Source organism: Empidonax traillii, unplaced genomic scaffold (assembly GCF_003031625.1).
Source record: "Empidonax traillii isolate 1590-97213 ecotype Southwest subspecies unplaced genomic scaffold, ASM303162v1 scaffold953:size233439, whole genome shotgun sequence".
NCBI classification, from domain to species: domain Eukaryota; kingdom Metazoa; phylum Chordata; class Aves; order Passeriformes; family Tyrannidae; genus Empidonax; species Empidonax traillii.
The window spans coordinates 163939-179360 of NW_020956146.1; the positions used below are offsets into that span (position 1 = coordinate 163939).

Below are 15422 nucleotides of genomic sequence, written 5' to 3' on the forward strand. Positions count from 1 at the left end.
CAATAAAAGATGAAGCCTCCAAAACTCAAAGCAAGAATTTCACCTTATTCAGATGGCTAAATAAAGTATTTTATAAGAAAAACGTTTTGAAGATGAGGAGAGCCGTCCTTCCCAAGTATAAAACAGGAACTTAAGCAACACATAACTATCAATTCCTGACAGTCAGTGCACGTTCAGTGTTCCCTCAGGAGCACCAATCCCACTGGAAATCTCCCCCAATTCACCAATATGCCCAACCAAAGCCTTGCTAACTGGAGCAAATTAAAAAAACTGGAGATTAAATAATGCAACTCCAGTTCAAAAAAAAAAAAAAATCCTGGTCCTCTACATCTTGAAGCGAAATCTTTAAAACAAACGCGGTGAAGTTGATCAAAAAGCCCCTTCAGCAAACAAATGAAGCCCATGCCCAAGTGTGAGTCAGCTCCCACAAAGCCAGTGAGATTTCTGGAGCCCTGACATCCTTAATTTGGCCTATAATAAGGATTTATACAAAGAATATTCTGTTTTCCTCCCAGGAAATTAATAACCAGAACATAAGCCAAAAAGCTTCCCTAGTTTTCACAGGCTCCAGCCCAAGTTACCCCTCTCCTACGTCACTGAGTGCAGCAGGACCCATGTAATCCAATTCTTCCAACATTTATGTCATTCCCATTGTTTTTTTTCCTAGAACTGCAGCCCTTAAGCCGCTCAACTAATCAGACATTGAACCTATGGAAGGCAAAAACCCACCAAGTCCTGGGCAGACTTTGCCCTGTGTCCATTGCCCACCCCCAGTTATGGAATTAAAGCCAACAGTGCCCCAGGAAAGCCCTGCTCCCAGTCCTTGGACAGCTTCCTTTTGGCAGCTGGGGACTGAGAAGGGATAGTACTCTGTTGTTCTTCTTATTATTATAATTTTTAATATTTTAATTATTTTCCTGCTAAGCCTCACCAGCCAGGCAGAGCCCAAGAGAATTCTCTTGGCTCCCCTCTAACACCCAGGTCACTCCAAGAGAAAACACAGGAGAGGGAGAAATGCTGCCTGGAATCAGCCTTTTGCAACACCCAAAATTTGAATAGAGAGAAATTATCTTTTTGTTCAAGCAGTAGAGACACACAGAGGGGTGACACTGCCCAGAGAAGCTGTGGCTGCCCCTGGATCCCTGGAAGTGTCCAAGGCCAGGTTGGACGGGGCTTGGAGCAGCCTGGGCTGGTGGAAGGTGTCCCTGCCCGTGGCAGGGGGTGAGACTGGATGGGCTTTGAGGTCCCTTCCCACCCAAACCATCCTGGGATTCTGTGACTCTCCAAAGGATTCTGAAAAAACCCACAGCAACCAAAAAAACCACCCAAGAGGAAAAGCATGTTAAGAAGTTAAATAATTCCCTTTAAATCTCCATGGTGGTGGTGGTGGCAGCTTTCTAATTAACAGAGTGTTTTAATACATCCACTGCTCGAATTTCAGAAAGCAGGGAATGCCTTTAACAACCTTGTTCCCAGGGAGAAAATGAGGACAGAATTCCTTAGAAATGCAAAACTGAAAAGCTCTGTTCAAAACCACTTCAGCAGCTCCAAGAAAGCTGTTGACAAACAGCTCTTGGGGTTATCAAAACAGGCTTCCAGAGCCTCTAAAACTCCTCTGCAAGGGTCCCCCAGAGATTTTCCTCAGAGGATCCCACTGAAAGAGATTAAATTGGGAAGCCCCCACACTGACCTGGGGGCTGAAACGGTCACTTAAGTTTTCCCCTCCCAACAGCTCCCAACAAAGCCCAGACACTAAAACATTGTCCAGAATAAAGGAGACTCCCCAAAATGGGAAATAAAAACCCTGGTGCTAACCCAGGTATTTCCCAGCAGCACCAACCAAACTGTTCTTAGATCAGTTCAGTACAAGGAAGAGCCCAGGGAATCTGGAGAGAGGGAAGGAGTGAAACGCATCCCCAGGATTCAGGCAATCAGTAACTGCACCAGGAAAACAAAAAAAACCGGAACAGCCAAGAAACTGCAACATAATTCAGGAAAGCAAATCAGAGGGAGGAGGATCTGAGGGCACAGGATGCATCAGGAGCACGCTGCAAGTGTGCAGGGTATCCCATTCCAAAGGCTTCCACGCACTCCTGAGACTCCATTCCTGCACATCTCCCTCTGCCATAACTTCTGATCACAGCAGGACGCTCTAAATGAGAGTAGAGACACACAGAATTTCATGGAATTTGGGAAGGGATCTTAAAGCCCATTCAGTGCCACCCCTGCCATGGGCAGGGACACCTTCCACCAGCCCAGGTTGCTCCAAGCCCCATCCAACCTGGCCTGGGACTCTTCAAGGGATGAGGAATATTTATTCTTCCTAAAAATTTTACAACTTGCACCCTGCAAGAGCTACTCCTTCAAACTGCCTTCCCACAGCCCCCTAAGTTACCCTCTCCCCGGGGATGATGCTGGTTGGGCTCCAGCCCCGGTAATCAGAACTCTATTGTGATGGATTCTGTTATTTGAGCCGCAAATATTTAATCAAATTTAATAAAATTGGACTCCGCGACACGGAGGTTTTAAATTACCAACACAAAGCCAGGGCTTCTGGTGCCAAAAATCTGAAAAGCTCACCAGCAATAAAGAACTTTATTTAGGATGGGCTCCAGCCTTCCCTGCCTTTTGTTTACACCAGACTGTTCAGGAGCCTTTCTTCTCCAAGCAACTTAACATTCTTGGCACCGGGAATTCTGCAGGATCTCGCCGTGCCAGAGCCTGACGTGCTGTTGCGTTGAAAGGAAAATAAAAGAAAACAAGGAAAAATCCCCAAATTCTGCCCTGAACTCATTTGTATCCCAGAAGATTAATGCTGGTGCCCAGAAAGAACAAGCATCAGCCTTCTGCAAGGCCCAAATCAGCTCAGCATCTTCCTGTTTGAAAACAGCCACGGCTTTGGTCGCCTCCCTTTCCCAATAATGTGATTAGATCCATTTATCAGCCTTAATTCCCCCTGTCTGCCAGGGGTTCATTCTGCAGGAGTCTGAGGGAGAGCTCGGGCTGGGAAGCAGCCCAGGGGCAGATGTGCAGATGTTTTCCTCCTCCTTCCAGAGCCCTGGGAGCAAGAAGGGCGGCCCATCCTCAATCCCAGGAGGAGAAGTTCCCCTGGGGGGATGAGCCAGGGAGGCTTCGGAGCGTGGCAAAGTCCATCCATGCCGTGGGAATGATTAACGGGCCAGGAACGCATCACCTGCTTTCACGAGGCACAGGGAAGAGCTAAGAAGCTCTTGGAATCAGGCTGCCCCCAGGGATGGTGCCAAGGGATGCTTCCCTGCATGGAAATGCCGGGGTTTCCCAGAGGAGCCCGGGAAGTCTCTCCTCCCCCAGAAGCGGAGACTGGAGGATGCCCTGCCTTCAGCAGATCCAAGTTTTTGGAGTCCTCCAGGAAGGACACAGGCAAAAGCATCACCCCCAGAGGTCCAGGGAACAAGTGACAGGACAAGAGGAAATGGCCTCAAGGTGCACCAGGGGAGGTTTAGACTGGATACTGGGAAAACCTCTCATGGAAAGGGTGGTCAGGCATCAGCACAGGTGGAGTCACCACTCCTTGAAGTGCCCAAGAACCACGTGGATGTGGTGCCTGGGGACGTGGTTTTGCAGTGGCAAAAGGGTTGGACTCTATGATTTTGGAGGCCTTTTCCAGCCTTAACAACTCTGTGACCTTTCCAGAAGGGTGGTTTTCTGTGATTTCCAACACGCAGCTGGTAAAATGCTGATCCACACGTGCTGGTTCCTACACATTTCCACCACCATTTCTGACCAGCAGGGAAATGGGAGCTGGTTTGCCAAAGCTGCATGTTACTTGTCAAAAAAGAAAAAAAAAACACAACAAAAAACCAACAAACCCAACATTTGATATGATTTCTGTACAGCAAAGGGGTTCCAGGATTGTCTGCATGCTTCCATACAGCCTCTCCAGGAGGAACAGATCAACAAGCAGCAATTCCTTCTTCAGTTTGTCTGGCAGCCAGCAGGTTCAATCTCCAGGCCCCTGGGCTAACCTGGGCAATCTGAACATAAACTATCTCCTGCTTTTTTTGGGGGAAAATCAAATCAGATGAGATCAGAGGAGCCAGCGTGGCAGGGAAGGGCAGCAGAGGAGAGAGGGCCCACCTGTCTTGCGGAGCGGGAAGTCGTCTTTGGAGTCGTACATCCCCAGGACCGGGTGGTTGTAGGTGCCGGACACGCCGCTTTGGGGAGGGGAACTCTGGTCCAGAGAGCTGTGCTGGGTCTTCCTGCACAGGAGGAGAGACAAGGAGAAGCTTTAAAGCAGGAACACACACAGGGCACGAGCGCAGGCTCTAGGATCTCAGCGCCCAGCGGGGCAAGGGCGAGACTTTAGTTCTGCCTTTGTCCTTCTGGGCACTCCCACAGAAAAAAAATCTAAAATCTCATACACAGGGAAGCAACTAAACTTAGTTTTCAGTGCAGTAATCACCCTGTGAAGTTATTTAGCCATGAGCACAAATTCTAAGCCTGTACCTGGGCTGGGTTTTGCTAAGTCATGTTCTCGAACGTAACCACGGGTGTTGTCACCCCCCTCAACCTCGGCACGGACGACCAATTTCCTTTCTCAGAATAAACCCAGATCTAGCAAAGTAAAAACCCAGATTTTCAGCAAAGGCACAATGATTGAAGCTGGCCAAGAGCAGCCAAAGGTGGTCTCCTGCCCTTCCTTCGCTGCCTCCCAACCCAAGGGCTCAGCAGAGCCAGGGCCAAAGCTCTCAGCACCTTCCCAGATGAACTTCTCCAAGCTGATAATTTATTGCTTTGTTTGAGCAGGCTGCTGGAAGTAAATTACAGTCTGTTTGCTGAGGATATTAAATAATGAATGAGTTTTCTCAGCCTCCCACCAGTTTGTTGGCTGCATCTTTCCCACTTAATGACTTGTGCCCAGCTCTGCTGTTTCTCAGGAGCTCTCCCAACCTGGGAGAAGTCTCCAGTTGGCAGAGGAGCTACACCAGCAGAATGGCTGATTTAGCCACACAGGTGACAGTCACTGGGCTCTTACAACTTAACTTAAAATGAGCAGGATTTGAACCCCGTGTTTCTTCTAAATCCTAAAGAAAACAGGACAACAGAAAGCAGCACTTCGTTAAAAAAAGAAGGGAATATGTGAAATTTTACATTGCCTAGAAACAGGCATCGTTGGAGACCTTGGCTGAAAACCTCTGGTTTCACTCCTGGGAAGCTGTGCAGTCCCAGAGCCCCATCCTGCCACACAATGCCATTTCTGGCTCTGCACAGGGCAAGAGGCTTTTTTATTCTCCCCTTTTTTTTTTTTTTTTTTTTTTTTTCTTTTTTAAATCATGACTTCAAGCACACAATCGAGGACATTATTGAAGCTGCTTGCTTCCCTTCCCAGGGAATGTGCAGGAATTCAAAGGGCCTGTTTAGATGTGCTCTGGGGCTGCTGAATGACAGATATTGAGCTCTGCAAACAGGAGCGCATTCCAGGGCTCCAGGACTGGGATGTGACGCTGCTCCCAGCAAAAGGCACTGCTCTGCATGTCTGGTCAAGAATTCCAGAGCTCTTGAGGGAGAGGAAATGGGTACATAAATGGAGCCTGCAGGCATTCCTGAAAGCACATCCCTTCATTTCAGGCACCCCCTGCTCTCTGAGGTCCTTCAGACACCCCTGTGCAGACACAAAGGTGGGACTTAATGATCTTGGAGGTCTTTTACAACCTTAATGACTCCATGGTTCTATCCTTCAAACACGTTCACCCAACAGACACTGACTATACCTTCAGACACATGGACTGTGCTGGAATGTTCTGTGCACACAGGGTGGAGACACCTGTGAAGGTGGGAATAACTTAATGTAGAATTTAATGTCTCATTTCAAGTATAATTATATCTCTCTACCTCCTCACCCTGCAAACACTCAGTTAAACTCCCTTTTAACATGGAGTGGCTGCTTCCCAAGCATTGCTGACAACTTCCCAGGGAAATCCCAGCCTTGCTTGCTGAGCCCAAGGTGCTCCTGCCAGGTTGGACCTCCCGGAGCAAAACCTCCTGGGAGCTGAGTTCTCCAGTGGGCTCAAAATCCACAGGAGGGACAGTCTGACCAGGAACTTCCAAAGAACCTCTGCTGCTGCTGCCTGTCAGGGAATTACAGACCAGCTTGGGTTGGAAGGGATCTGAAAGCCCATCCAGTGCCACCCCCTGCCACGGGCAGGGTACACCTTCCACCAGCCCAGGTTGCTCCAAGCCCCATCCAACCTGGCCTGGGACACTGCCAGGGATAGAGCATCATCCTAAAGGTCTTTTCCAACCCTCAGGACTTGGTGGTTCCATGTCAGCAGGACACCTCTCCTGCCACAGCCACTGTTGTGGTGCTCAACACCTTCAGGAGATGTTGGTTGTTTTTTTTTTTTTTCCAAGGAACGCTTTCAATTTTTTCAAGGAAGGAATTCACAAACCTTAATAAGATCAAAAGGAAGTGCTTAAAAGCTGGTGTGTCATTTCCAAAGGCTCTTGCAGCATCTGGTACCACTTAATTGCCTTCCCTGCTCACAGTGGGAGCATGGGGAGCATCTCCTGCAAGGCTCGTTTGCGTGTGTTCAATCCAACCACCACCCAACTGCATCACATGGCAAGTATGTAGGGACATAAATATCTCCAGAACTGAGCTGGTAACCTATGAGATGCCATATAAATAAATACTAATATGTAAGGAATTTAAAGGTTCTTTGAAATAGAACAGAAAGGAAAAATCTTCCTCAGCTCCTGCCTTGAGCGAAGGGTGCGTTCCCAAATCCTCCACCCCGCTGCCACGTGCCCTGCTCAGAGGCTGAGCCGAGCAACTCAGCGCTGACAGAGGCCCCAAGAAAGATCTGTGAGGCCCCTGAGGCTCCTCCTTCCGCCCTGGGTTAGAAACCCTCACGCCACCACAAAACAGACGAGGGGACAGCCCTTAAATCGGTAAGAGAAAGGAAAGGATCTTCGTGCGATGGTTTGTTGCTGGCATCCCTGGAGCGTCACAGGAGGGGGATGCTGGGATTAGTAAGAGCCACAGGGAACATAAATAATACACTGGTGCTCAGAAAGCCCTCAGCATTAGTCTAGAACAGGGCAGGAGCATCCTAAAAGCCCCAACATCCTGCATCACCCCTGGCCCTGCAACACAGAGAACCCCAGGATGGGTTGGGTGGGAAGGGACCCTAAAATCCATCTTGTTCCACCCCCTGCCATGGGCAGGGACACCTCCCACCAGCCCAGGGTGCTCCAAGCCTTGGGCACTTCCAGGGATGGGGCAGCCCCAGCTTCTCTGGACACTCCTAATTTTTATTGACTGTCTATCACTTCTGGATTAACTGTTATTTTAACCAGCTGTTAAATGGAGAACAGGAAGGCTCAGGGCCTTCAACCACCTTTAAGAAAATCCCCAAGTCTCAGATTAGATTTTCAGAGATGTATTAAAACTGCTCAATCTCCCTGGACTGGAAGAACACTTGAATCCTTCTGCCAACTCCACTTCAGCATTTCTGTCCTGGCTCAGAGCTGGGAGAGCTTTCAAATTGCATTTCAGCTCAGTTTCTGGAATTTGGAAACATCTTCTGGCTATGACCTCATCCTCCCTGTACACATGTTCAGTTTTTAAGACTTGAAGCACTGTCAGAACCTCAGCCTGAACACGAATCTCATGGCAAAAATGAAATGTCCTTGATTTTTGTCGTTCAGAATTTCATTAATTTTCTTCTCGCTAACGACAACATCAGAAGCACTTTGGCTTTTTATTTAATAGAGTCACAATGTCGTGGCAGTGGAAGTTTTCAGCTCATCTCAAATTTCCTGCTTGTCTTTTACACAATGAAGGAGTGATTTTCTGAAGCTGAAAGTGCTTTCTTGGAGACCGAGAGCTGAAAATTTCCAGTTGAAAATTTGATTTTTCAGTTGTGACTGGAAGTGCGGCCAGGACTCATTGGATGTTTCCAGAAAGAGTCAAATAAACACGACTTCCCACTTTGAGAGACTGAGATGAGCAGAAAGTGTTAAAGGCTTTAAAACAGGAGGTTGCTCAACTATCCTGAGTTGAGATTCAGTGACTCACAGAATCCCCTGAGCTGGAAGGGACCCACAAGGATCAGTGAAATCCAGCTCCTGGCATGAACTAACTATTCCTCAGTTTCCTGAAGTTCAAGTTTTAAAACACCTGAAAACCAAGCCCTGGGTGAAAAGCTGGGCGACTTCCACAGGTTCATGTGCAGGACCCGTGAGCTGGAACAGCTGGGGATTAAACACAGCAAAGACCTCAACGCACCGCGACCCTCCCGGCACACACGGGAATTACTCCCACTGAAACCCTCTGGAAAGGGCTCTTTGGGAATTCTGGGGGATCCCACGAGCACGTCAGGCCTGTTCCCCACACCTGCAGCGACTGGGTGCCAAGGACCAGCCCCACTTACCCGTACCAGAAGCGAGGGTCACTGGAGATGCAGTGGTTGAGATTCCGGTGGGCCAAGGCCTTCTTCTTGTTTAACACAAACTCCTGCAACTTCATCTTCACTTCTGTGCTTGCCACTGCACCTGTAAGAAAAAGGAAAAGAAAATAAAATAAAGTTGGTTTGTTCTTTTTTTTTTTTTTAATCAATTCCCGTCCTGGGAAGAATTTTAAATGTCTCAAAAGATTCAGAGTTAAATCTTTGATTTCCAGCCCAAAAGAAGAACTTGGTTTTCAAAGGGAAAAGAACAAAGTGCCTCCAGGAAGGAGCTCTCCCTTTCTTTTTTTTTTTTTCCCCCCCTTTAGCTTTGCATAAAATCACAGGTTATGTTTGAAAACAGGGATGTAATCAGAGCTTTAATTTCACTTAATTTCAAGGATTTTACACCAGTACAGAAGACACTTGGAATAAAACACTTGTCTGAGGTGCTCCAGCTCTCCCTGAATCAAAGGTATGAGAGAAAAAGGGTCTTGTGGAAACTCCAGCTGCTAAATGTCACATCTGGAAGCAGGGGGGGAACGAGCCCAACATCTCACATGCAGATTTTGTCTTGAAAACTCCTGCAAAGAGGGACCTCTTTGTCCCTGTGCACACCAATTCCAATTCACTTCCCAGTGTCCAATCTCCTGCTTCACACGGAAAACCAAACACTTCACGAAGAAACTCAGTGATTTTTGCAGAGTTAAAACGCCAGCTGCGCAATTCCTCATCCTGACTCCTCTCCACAATGGAGACCAGGCTGTTTTCCTGCCCTGATGGATCCAACTGCTCATTGGGTTGACAGCCCAGGCTCCCCGGCACAGCTCCTGCCAAACTCTGGCACCGGGACACGTGGAAAATGAGGCTTCATCCACACCGGGGCGTGAAGCAGGAGCTCCAAAGGAAAATATCCGGGCAAGGAGGGAATGAAAAAGCCAGGAAAAGTGTCTGCTCTACTAGGAATAAAAACTCAAAGATCACCCCGTGGTATTTTCGGCTCCCGGATCCCCCTCGACGACGAGGTGACATTTGACACGCAGGGGAAACATTTCCTCTCAAGAGGAGGAAACTGCAGCATTTCTTATAAGGCAGAGCCTGAGGGTGAAATACTGTTCAAACACCGAAACAGTGCTCAGAAGTGTAAAAATCCCCTTTTTTGGAGCCCTGCATTTCACACTTGCCCTCCAAACACAGGTTTGGTGGCAAGTTCAGCTGAGGAGCTGGAGATAAACTCCTGAGCAGCAAGACCAGGTGAGGTGACAAATTCCTGCTTCAAGGCCTCCTCTCCCTGCAAACAGCGTCTTCTTTAATCCATCAGCATCTTTAAAACAATCAGATGTGGCTGTGTCCTGTCAGCTTGGGATAAACCTGTTCTTTGGAAGACTTGAAGCTGAACAGCTCAGGATGGTGAGGTTTACAGGAGCTCCCCGTGCAGGTTTCCCTCCTTGGCTGGAGGTTGAAAGGCCCCAGACACCATGGAAGGGTTTGGGTTGGGAGGAATCCTAAGGATCATCCAGTTCCACCCCCTGCCATGGGAAGGGACACCTCCCACCAGCCCAGGCTGCTCCAACCTGGAATGGGACACTTCCAGGGATCCAGGGGCAGCCACAGCTTCTCTGCCCAACCTGTGCCAGGGCCTGCCCACCCTCACAGGAAAGGATTCCTTCCCAATCTCCCATCTCTCCCTGCCCTCTGGCAGTGGGAAGCCATTCCCTGTGTCCTGTCCCTCCATCCCTTGTCCCCAGTCCCTCTCCAGCTCTCCTGGAGCCCCTTTAGGCCCTGCAAGGGGCTCTCAGGTCTCCCTGGATCCTTCTCTTCTCCAGGTGAGCCCCCCCAGCTCTCCCAGCCTGGGGTGTTAACAAGGAGGGAGAAGAAACTCCACCTCTATCCCACACTCTCCATATTTCAGATCAGGACAATTATAGCTGCGTTGCTCCAAATTTTCCAAGGTGCGAAAAATAACTTGAGTATCCTCAAGAGCTGAGGTGCTCTAATGATTCTACACCACAGCACTTCTTAACTAGAAAGTAATTTAAAAATAAAACCGTAGCCATGGGAACAGGAGCTTCAACTCAACATCCCCAAAATTCTCCTTCATTTTTCCCCTGCACCTCTGTGTTGTGTCCAGAGGGCTCTTTGATCCCACTCCACAGAGACTCAGGTTGGACATCAGGGAGAATTTCCTCATGGATAGAGTGGTCAAGCATTGGAAAGTGCCCGGGGCAGTGGTGCAGTCACAGTCCTGGAAGCGTCAGAGAAACACGTGGATGTGGCACCTGGGGACAGGGGTTAGTGGAGGCCTTGGCAGTGCTGGGGGAATGGACAGACTTGATGATCTCAGAGGGCTTTTCCAGCCTTGATGGTTCCCAGTTGCCACATTCACACACAGGGAGAGGGAGATTCAACATCCAGGACATTTATTTTTTTTTTTTTTTACTGTCCCAGACTTTCCTGCTAGAAAAGTTCTTCTTGGAGCTCTACCTTATTCCTGCTTCCCAGGCAGGATCCCACCTCCTGGCACCCCCTTCCACCACTTCTTCCACCAGGAGCTCCTTCAATCCCTGTGAAACGAAGACCCAGGGAATGGAGGGCACAACTTGGCGAGGCATTTTTCCTCCCTTTCACTCCCAAAAGAAACCAGAACAAGCAGCCTCGAAGCGCCTCTGATAAGGGAAATTGTGAGGCCATAATGATCTCATCAAGTGCATAATGGCACGTGGGAAGGGCCCCCACAATCTGTAACCTCCTGAAAGAAGCTCCTGCTGAATGGAAACGCTTTAAAGGGAAGAGCTGAGGACTCAACGACGTCTTAAAAGGAGTGGGATTCAGAGGAGTGAAAGGGAGAAGCAATGCAGGGTGCATCTGGTGTTTTATGGGCTTAATATTCTGCCTCCATTAGGAATGCTGCCAAAAATACTTCAAAAAACGTTAAATCAAGGGAAGAGAGGCCAGGCTTCCTTTTGAAAAACGCTAAAAAGGCATTTAGTGAGACAAAACTGGAGATAAAGCAGAGAAACACATTTCCCTCTTCCCCTCCATCCCTCCCCACAGTTCCCTGTGCAGCCCAGGAACTCACAGAGGTTCCTCCAGCCCTAGGAAGGTCCTTTCTGGCTCCCACTCAGCTGCTCTCCCTGTCACCACCCAAACAGGGGAGCTCTGGCCACTTACTCTCTTTTCCTTTCTCCTTGTTCTTCAGCTGCTGAAGTTTCTGCTCCCGGTGCTGCTTCTCCAGCTCCTGCTCCTGCCGGTGCTGCTCCAGCTTCCTCTGGTGCTCCAACAGCTCCTGCTGGTGCTTCATGGCCAGCATCTCCTGCTGCTGCTGCGGAGAAGGGGCGGGGGGAGAAAGAGCAAATTAACACCCTCAGCCTTCCCAGGGCTAAGCCAGAGGATTTTATCCAGGGCTTCAATCCATGGGAACGAGGAGGAGCATCCTGGTCAGGAAGAACCTCGTTTGAGGACACAACAAGAAGCTTCTGCCCAAACAGGTGAATCCCCAATCCCTTTGCTGCTGTCAGAGGAGGAGGAGGCTGGTCCCTGGGCCTTCATATTCTCTTCACTGTCTGCTTTAATTAAACCACCTTCAATATTTGCTGTTGTCCAGAGCAATTGTAGGAATTGTGGCTGCCCCATCCCTGGAAATGTTCAAGGCCAGCTTGGAGCAACCTGGTCTGATGGAAGGTGTCCCTGTCCATGGCAAGGGCTTGGAATGAGATGAGATGAGCTTAAAGGTCCTTTCCAACCCAAACCATCCTGGGATTCTGTGATTAATTATAAAAGAACTGCTTCAACGTAGAGAAAAATAATTCCTTCAATCATCTCTCCAGGAAGGATTTACCCTCTCGACTCACCCACATTCATGGAATAATCAAGAGACATGATGCCTAATTAAGGTCAGGCAAAGCTTCCATCAAATGGGATGTTCAAGGCTGGGAGCACCAAAGGCTCCAGTGCAAGTCCCCCCTTGGGTCTCCAAGTCCCAGCACCTGGAAGGTGTCAGTGGACTCACCGACCTCCTGGGAAATTTGGGGTGGATCTCCCCAGCCCAGGGGATCCTTTTTAGGTCCAGAGGGAACTCCCCGAGGAATTGAAGGTGGCAGTTTGATCTGCTGTGCCCTGGGGTGGTCTGTGTGAGAGAACACCCCCTGTCCTGACAGGAGCACACCAGGGAGAGCAGGTGACAAGTGACACATCCCGGCAGCTCCAAGAGGCGGGAATTGATCTCCCCGGGGCTAAAAATTCCTTTTGCTTTAAGAACCACCACCTTCCCCTCCCCCCCCAACTACGATTTACCACCTCCCAATTTTCTTTGCACCCTCTCCAGCACGATCCCTGCTGGAGCCAGCTGTGTGGGCTGCCCTGGCTCCTGCAAACCCCCCGGAATGCCGGAGTGCTCCGGCTCCCACCGCCCGCCCCACACTCTTTATGTTGGCAGCTTATAAAGTAACAGATTGATTTGGAGCTGGCAGCCTCCAGCTCCAAACCCCTGCCTGCTCCAGGGAGGGATGAGCCTTCTCCAAGGCTGCCCTTAATGGGGGTCTGTGCTCGGATACCACCCACTGCTCCGGGATCACACAATCCCACACGTGGAAAGGGGTCAGAATCACAGAGTCATGGAACCCCAGAACATCTTGGCTTGGAAGGGACCTTAAAATCATCTCATTCCACCCCCTGCCATGGCTACTGAGACAGGGAACCTCCTCTCTCCAACAACATCTTAGTCCATCCTTCTCCAAACCCTGCACGCAAGGCTCCCGCCCCACGGACAAGGACTTTTCCTTCTCCTTCAGCACATTTTAATTCCTTTGACTGTGATTCTCGGGGTGTCCTGTGCAGGGCCAGGAGCTGATGATCCTGAGCTCGGGAATTCTGTGTTTCCCTCATTAATCTGTGGCACTGTACGTTCGGACCACCCGACACTTCAGCTGCCGATGCACTAAAGATACACCAAAAACTCCACTACTCTATATAAAAATGCAAAAAAAATCATCTAAGAGGTATTTCCAATCTGCCTGGCTATCTGCTGGAAATTTTCCACGGAGGAATCCCTGCTGTGCCTGTTCCAAGCAGGCAGACTGTTGTAAAACACCGGGATGCAGTTCTTTGCAGCGACTGCACCCATGCTTCCCTTCCCCATCCTATACGGAATTCCAAGCAAACAACCGAAAACCCAGGCAATAAAAACCAACAAAAGGAAGGGGGGGAAAAAATAAGGGAATTCAAAAAAAAAAAAAAAACCAACCCCAACACCAAAACCTAGTTATTTTTGTTTTCTAATTAAGCAGCAGCTTCTACTAACACATCTCCATTTGGAAAAAGAGGATCTTTCCCGACTCCCAACAAGTCCACCACATGGTGGGCTCTCAGAACCCCGCCACGGAAAGTATGCAAATGAACAATATTTAATGCACAATATGGTAAAACAGGTTTTGTTATTTTCCCGAAATCAGGAGCCTTTTCTCTCCATCTGCAGTCTCCTTGGCTGTGCGGGCCCTGCTTGCCGCGATGGTTTACATACATTAGGCTGCTTTAGCAGGAGCTGCGCTCTCACCGACATCTGCAGCCACCCGCCGCTGAAGAGCCCAATTTGGAGCTGGATGCTTTAGGGAAGTTTCATTAGGGATGTATTGTTCCTGCTCGCTTTGACCCTGGTTCTCACAAAGCCTGTTCTTAGGAGAGAGGGTTGGGTTTTTTTTTCCTGCTCGTTTCCAAGCTGAGGGCAGGGGGGGGGGAAGAAAAAAAAAATCAAAATAAAAGAATGAAGGGACGTCTCCACGGAAAAGGAAAGGAAATCACTGCTGGTGTCTGCGAAAATGGGCTAAGAGAACCCACCCAGGTGTCTTCTCAGGGCAGGAACGTTTCTCCACAGCTCTCAGGAGCTCTGATGTATCTGGATTGGATCTCAGGGAAAAGTTCTTCCCCCAAGGGTGCTGGGGCACTGAACAGGCTCCCCAGGGCAGTGTCCAGAGCTCCAGGAGCGTTTGGACATCACCCTCAGGCACAGGGTGGGATTGTTGGGGTGTCCTGGGCAGGGCCAGGAGTTGGACTCGATGATCCTTGTGGGTCCCTTCCCGCTCAGGATATTCTGCGATACAAAAAACTGTCCCATGCACTGAAAGTTCAGGAAAACATCTGCTTCTGATTGACTGAAGGCAACCGAGGCAAATCTGAGCAGGCAGTGGCCACTGCCACCCCTGTGCTCATCACACAGTGCTGGGTTTATTCCCCAACTCCGCTGCACAAATATTAAAATTCCCTTCCCAAGCGACACACTGAGGGAACCCCCCGGATCACAGACCCAGCCCGAGGAGCACACGGTGACAGACACAAACACTGCATTAGGGAGCTCACAACATCTGAATTAGGTGCTCCTGCCAAAATCAATATTTGTAAATATTTATAACTATGGGGATTCCTGCATATGTTTAATGTCACTGCTCCCACTGTTCAGGAAAACTGCACAAATGTTCAACTGTACCTGCAGTCAGTGCTGCTGCTGCTCCTTTGGCATACATGAATATTAATAAAGGCAAGAAGGGGCACCGAGAGCATTTCCAGGTATTTATCTGTCAGCGTTCCAGTGGATTTTGCCTTCACATTCCCTCAATTGTCTCTGGTCCTCCAGCGTGTCTACCTGGAAGGGGGACTGACACCTTCTCAGTGAGGGCTCCGTCACCTCCCTCTGCACAAAGAAACCTCTTTTTCGGGGAAGTGCAGCTCAAACTGCTCCCTTTAGTTGTTACAGCACGAGCAGAAGGGCAGTGCTCCAGCAGCTGTGGGGGGCTGACACCAAATCCCATTTCCCAGAGAGAATGAATTTCGTGGAGACCTCCACAACCACTCCTTGATCCGCTGAAGGAGTAGCCAAGCACGGAGGTCCCTCCTGCACCCCCCCCTCACTCTTCCATCAGGAGCCAGGCACAAATTCCTTGTTCTAAGGCAAATCATCTGCCCCCTGCTTCCAATTCTACAGTTTGGGAGGGTTAAGACAGGTAT

At 49.3% G+C, this 15422-nt stretch overlaps 1 protein-coding gene across 1 annotated transcript in view; it reads right to left on the minus strand.

Annotated features, from left to right (window-relative positions):
- HDAC4 (histone deacetylase 4) overlaps positions 1-15422 on the minus strand; it is a 93605-nt gene that overhangs the window by 53638 nt on the left and 24545 nt on the right. The window contains exons 3-5 of the mRNA XM_027903258.1: positions 11598-11748; positions 8415-8535; positions 4117-4238 (exon numbers count right to left, since the gene is read on the minus strand). Of these exons, the coding sequence (XP_027759059.1) occupies positions 4117-4238; positions 8415-8535; positions 11598-11748 (394 nt within the window). The remainder of the gene's footprint in view (positions 1-4116; positions 4239-8414; positions 8536-11597; positions 11749-15422) is intronic.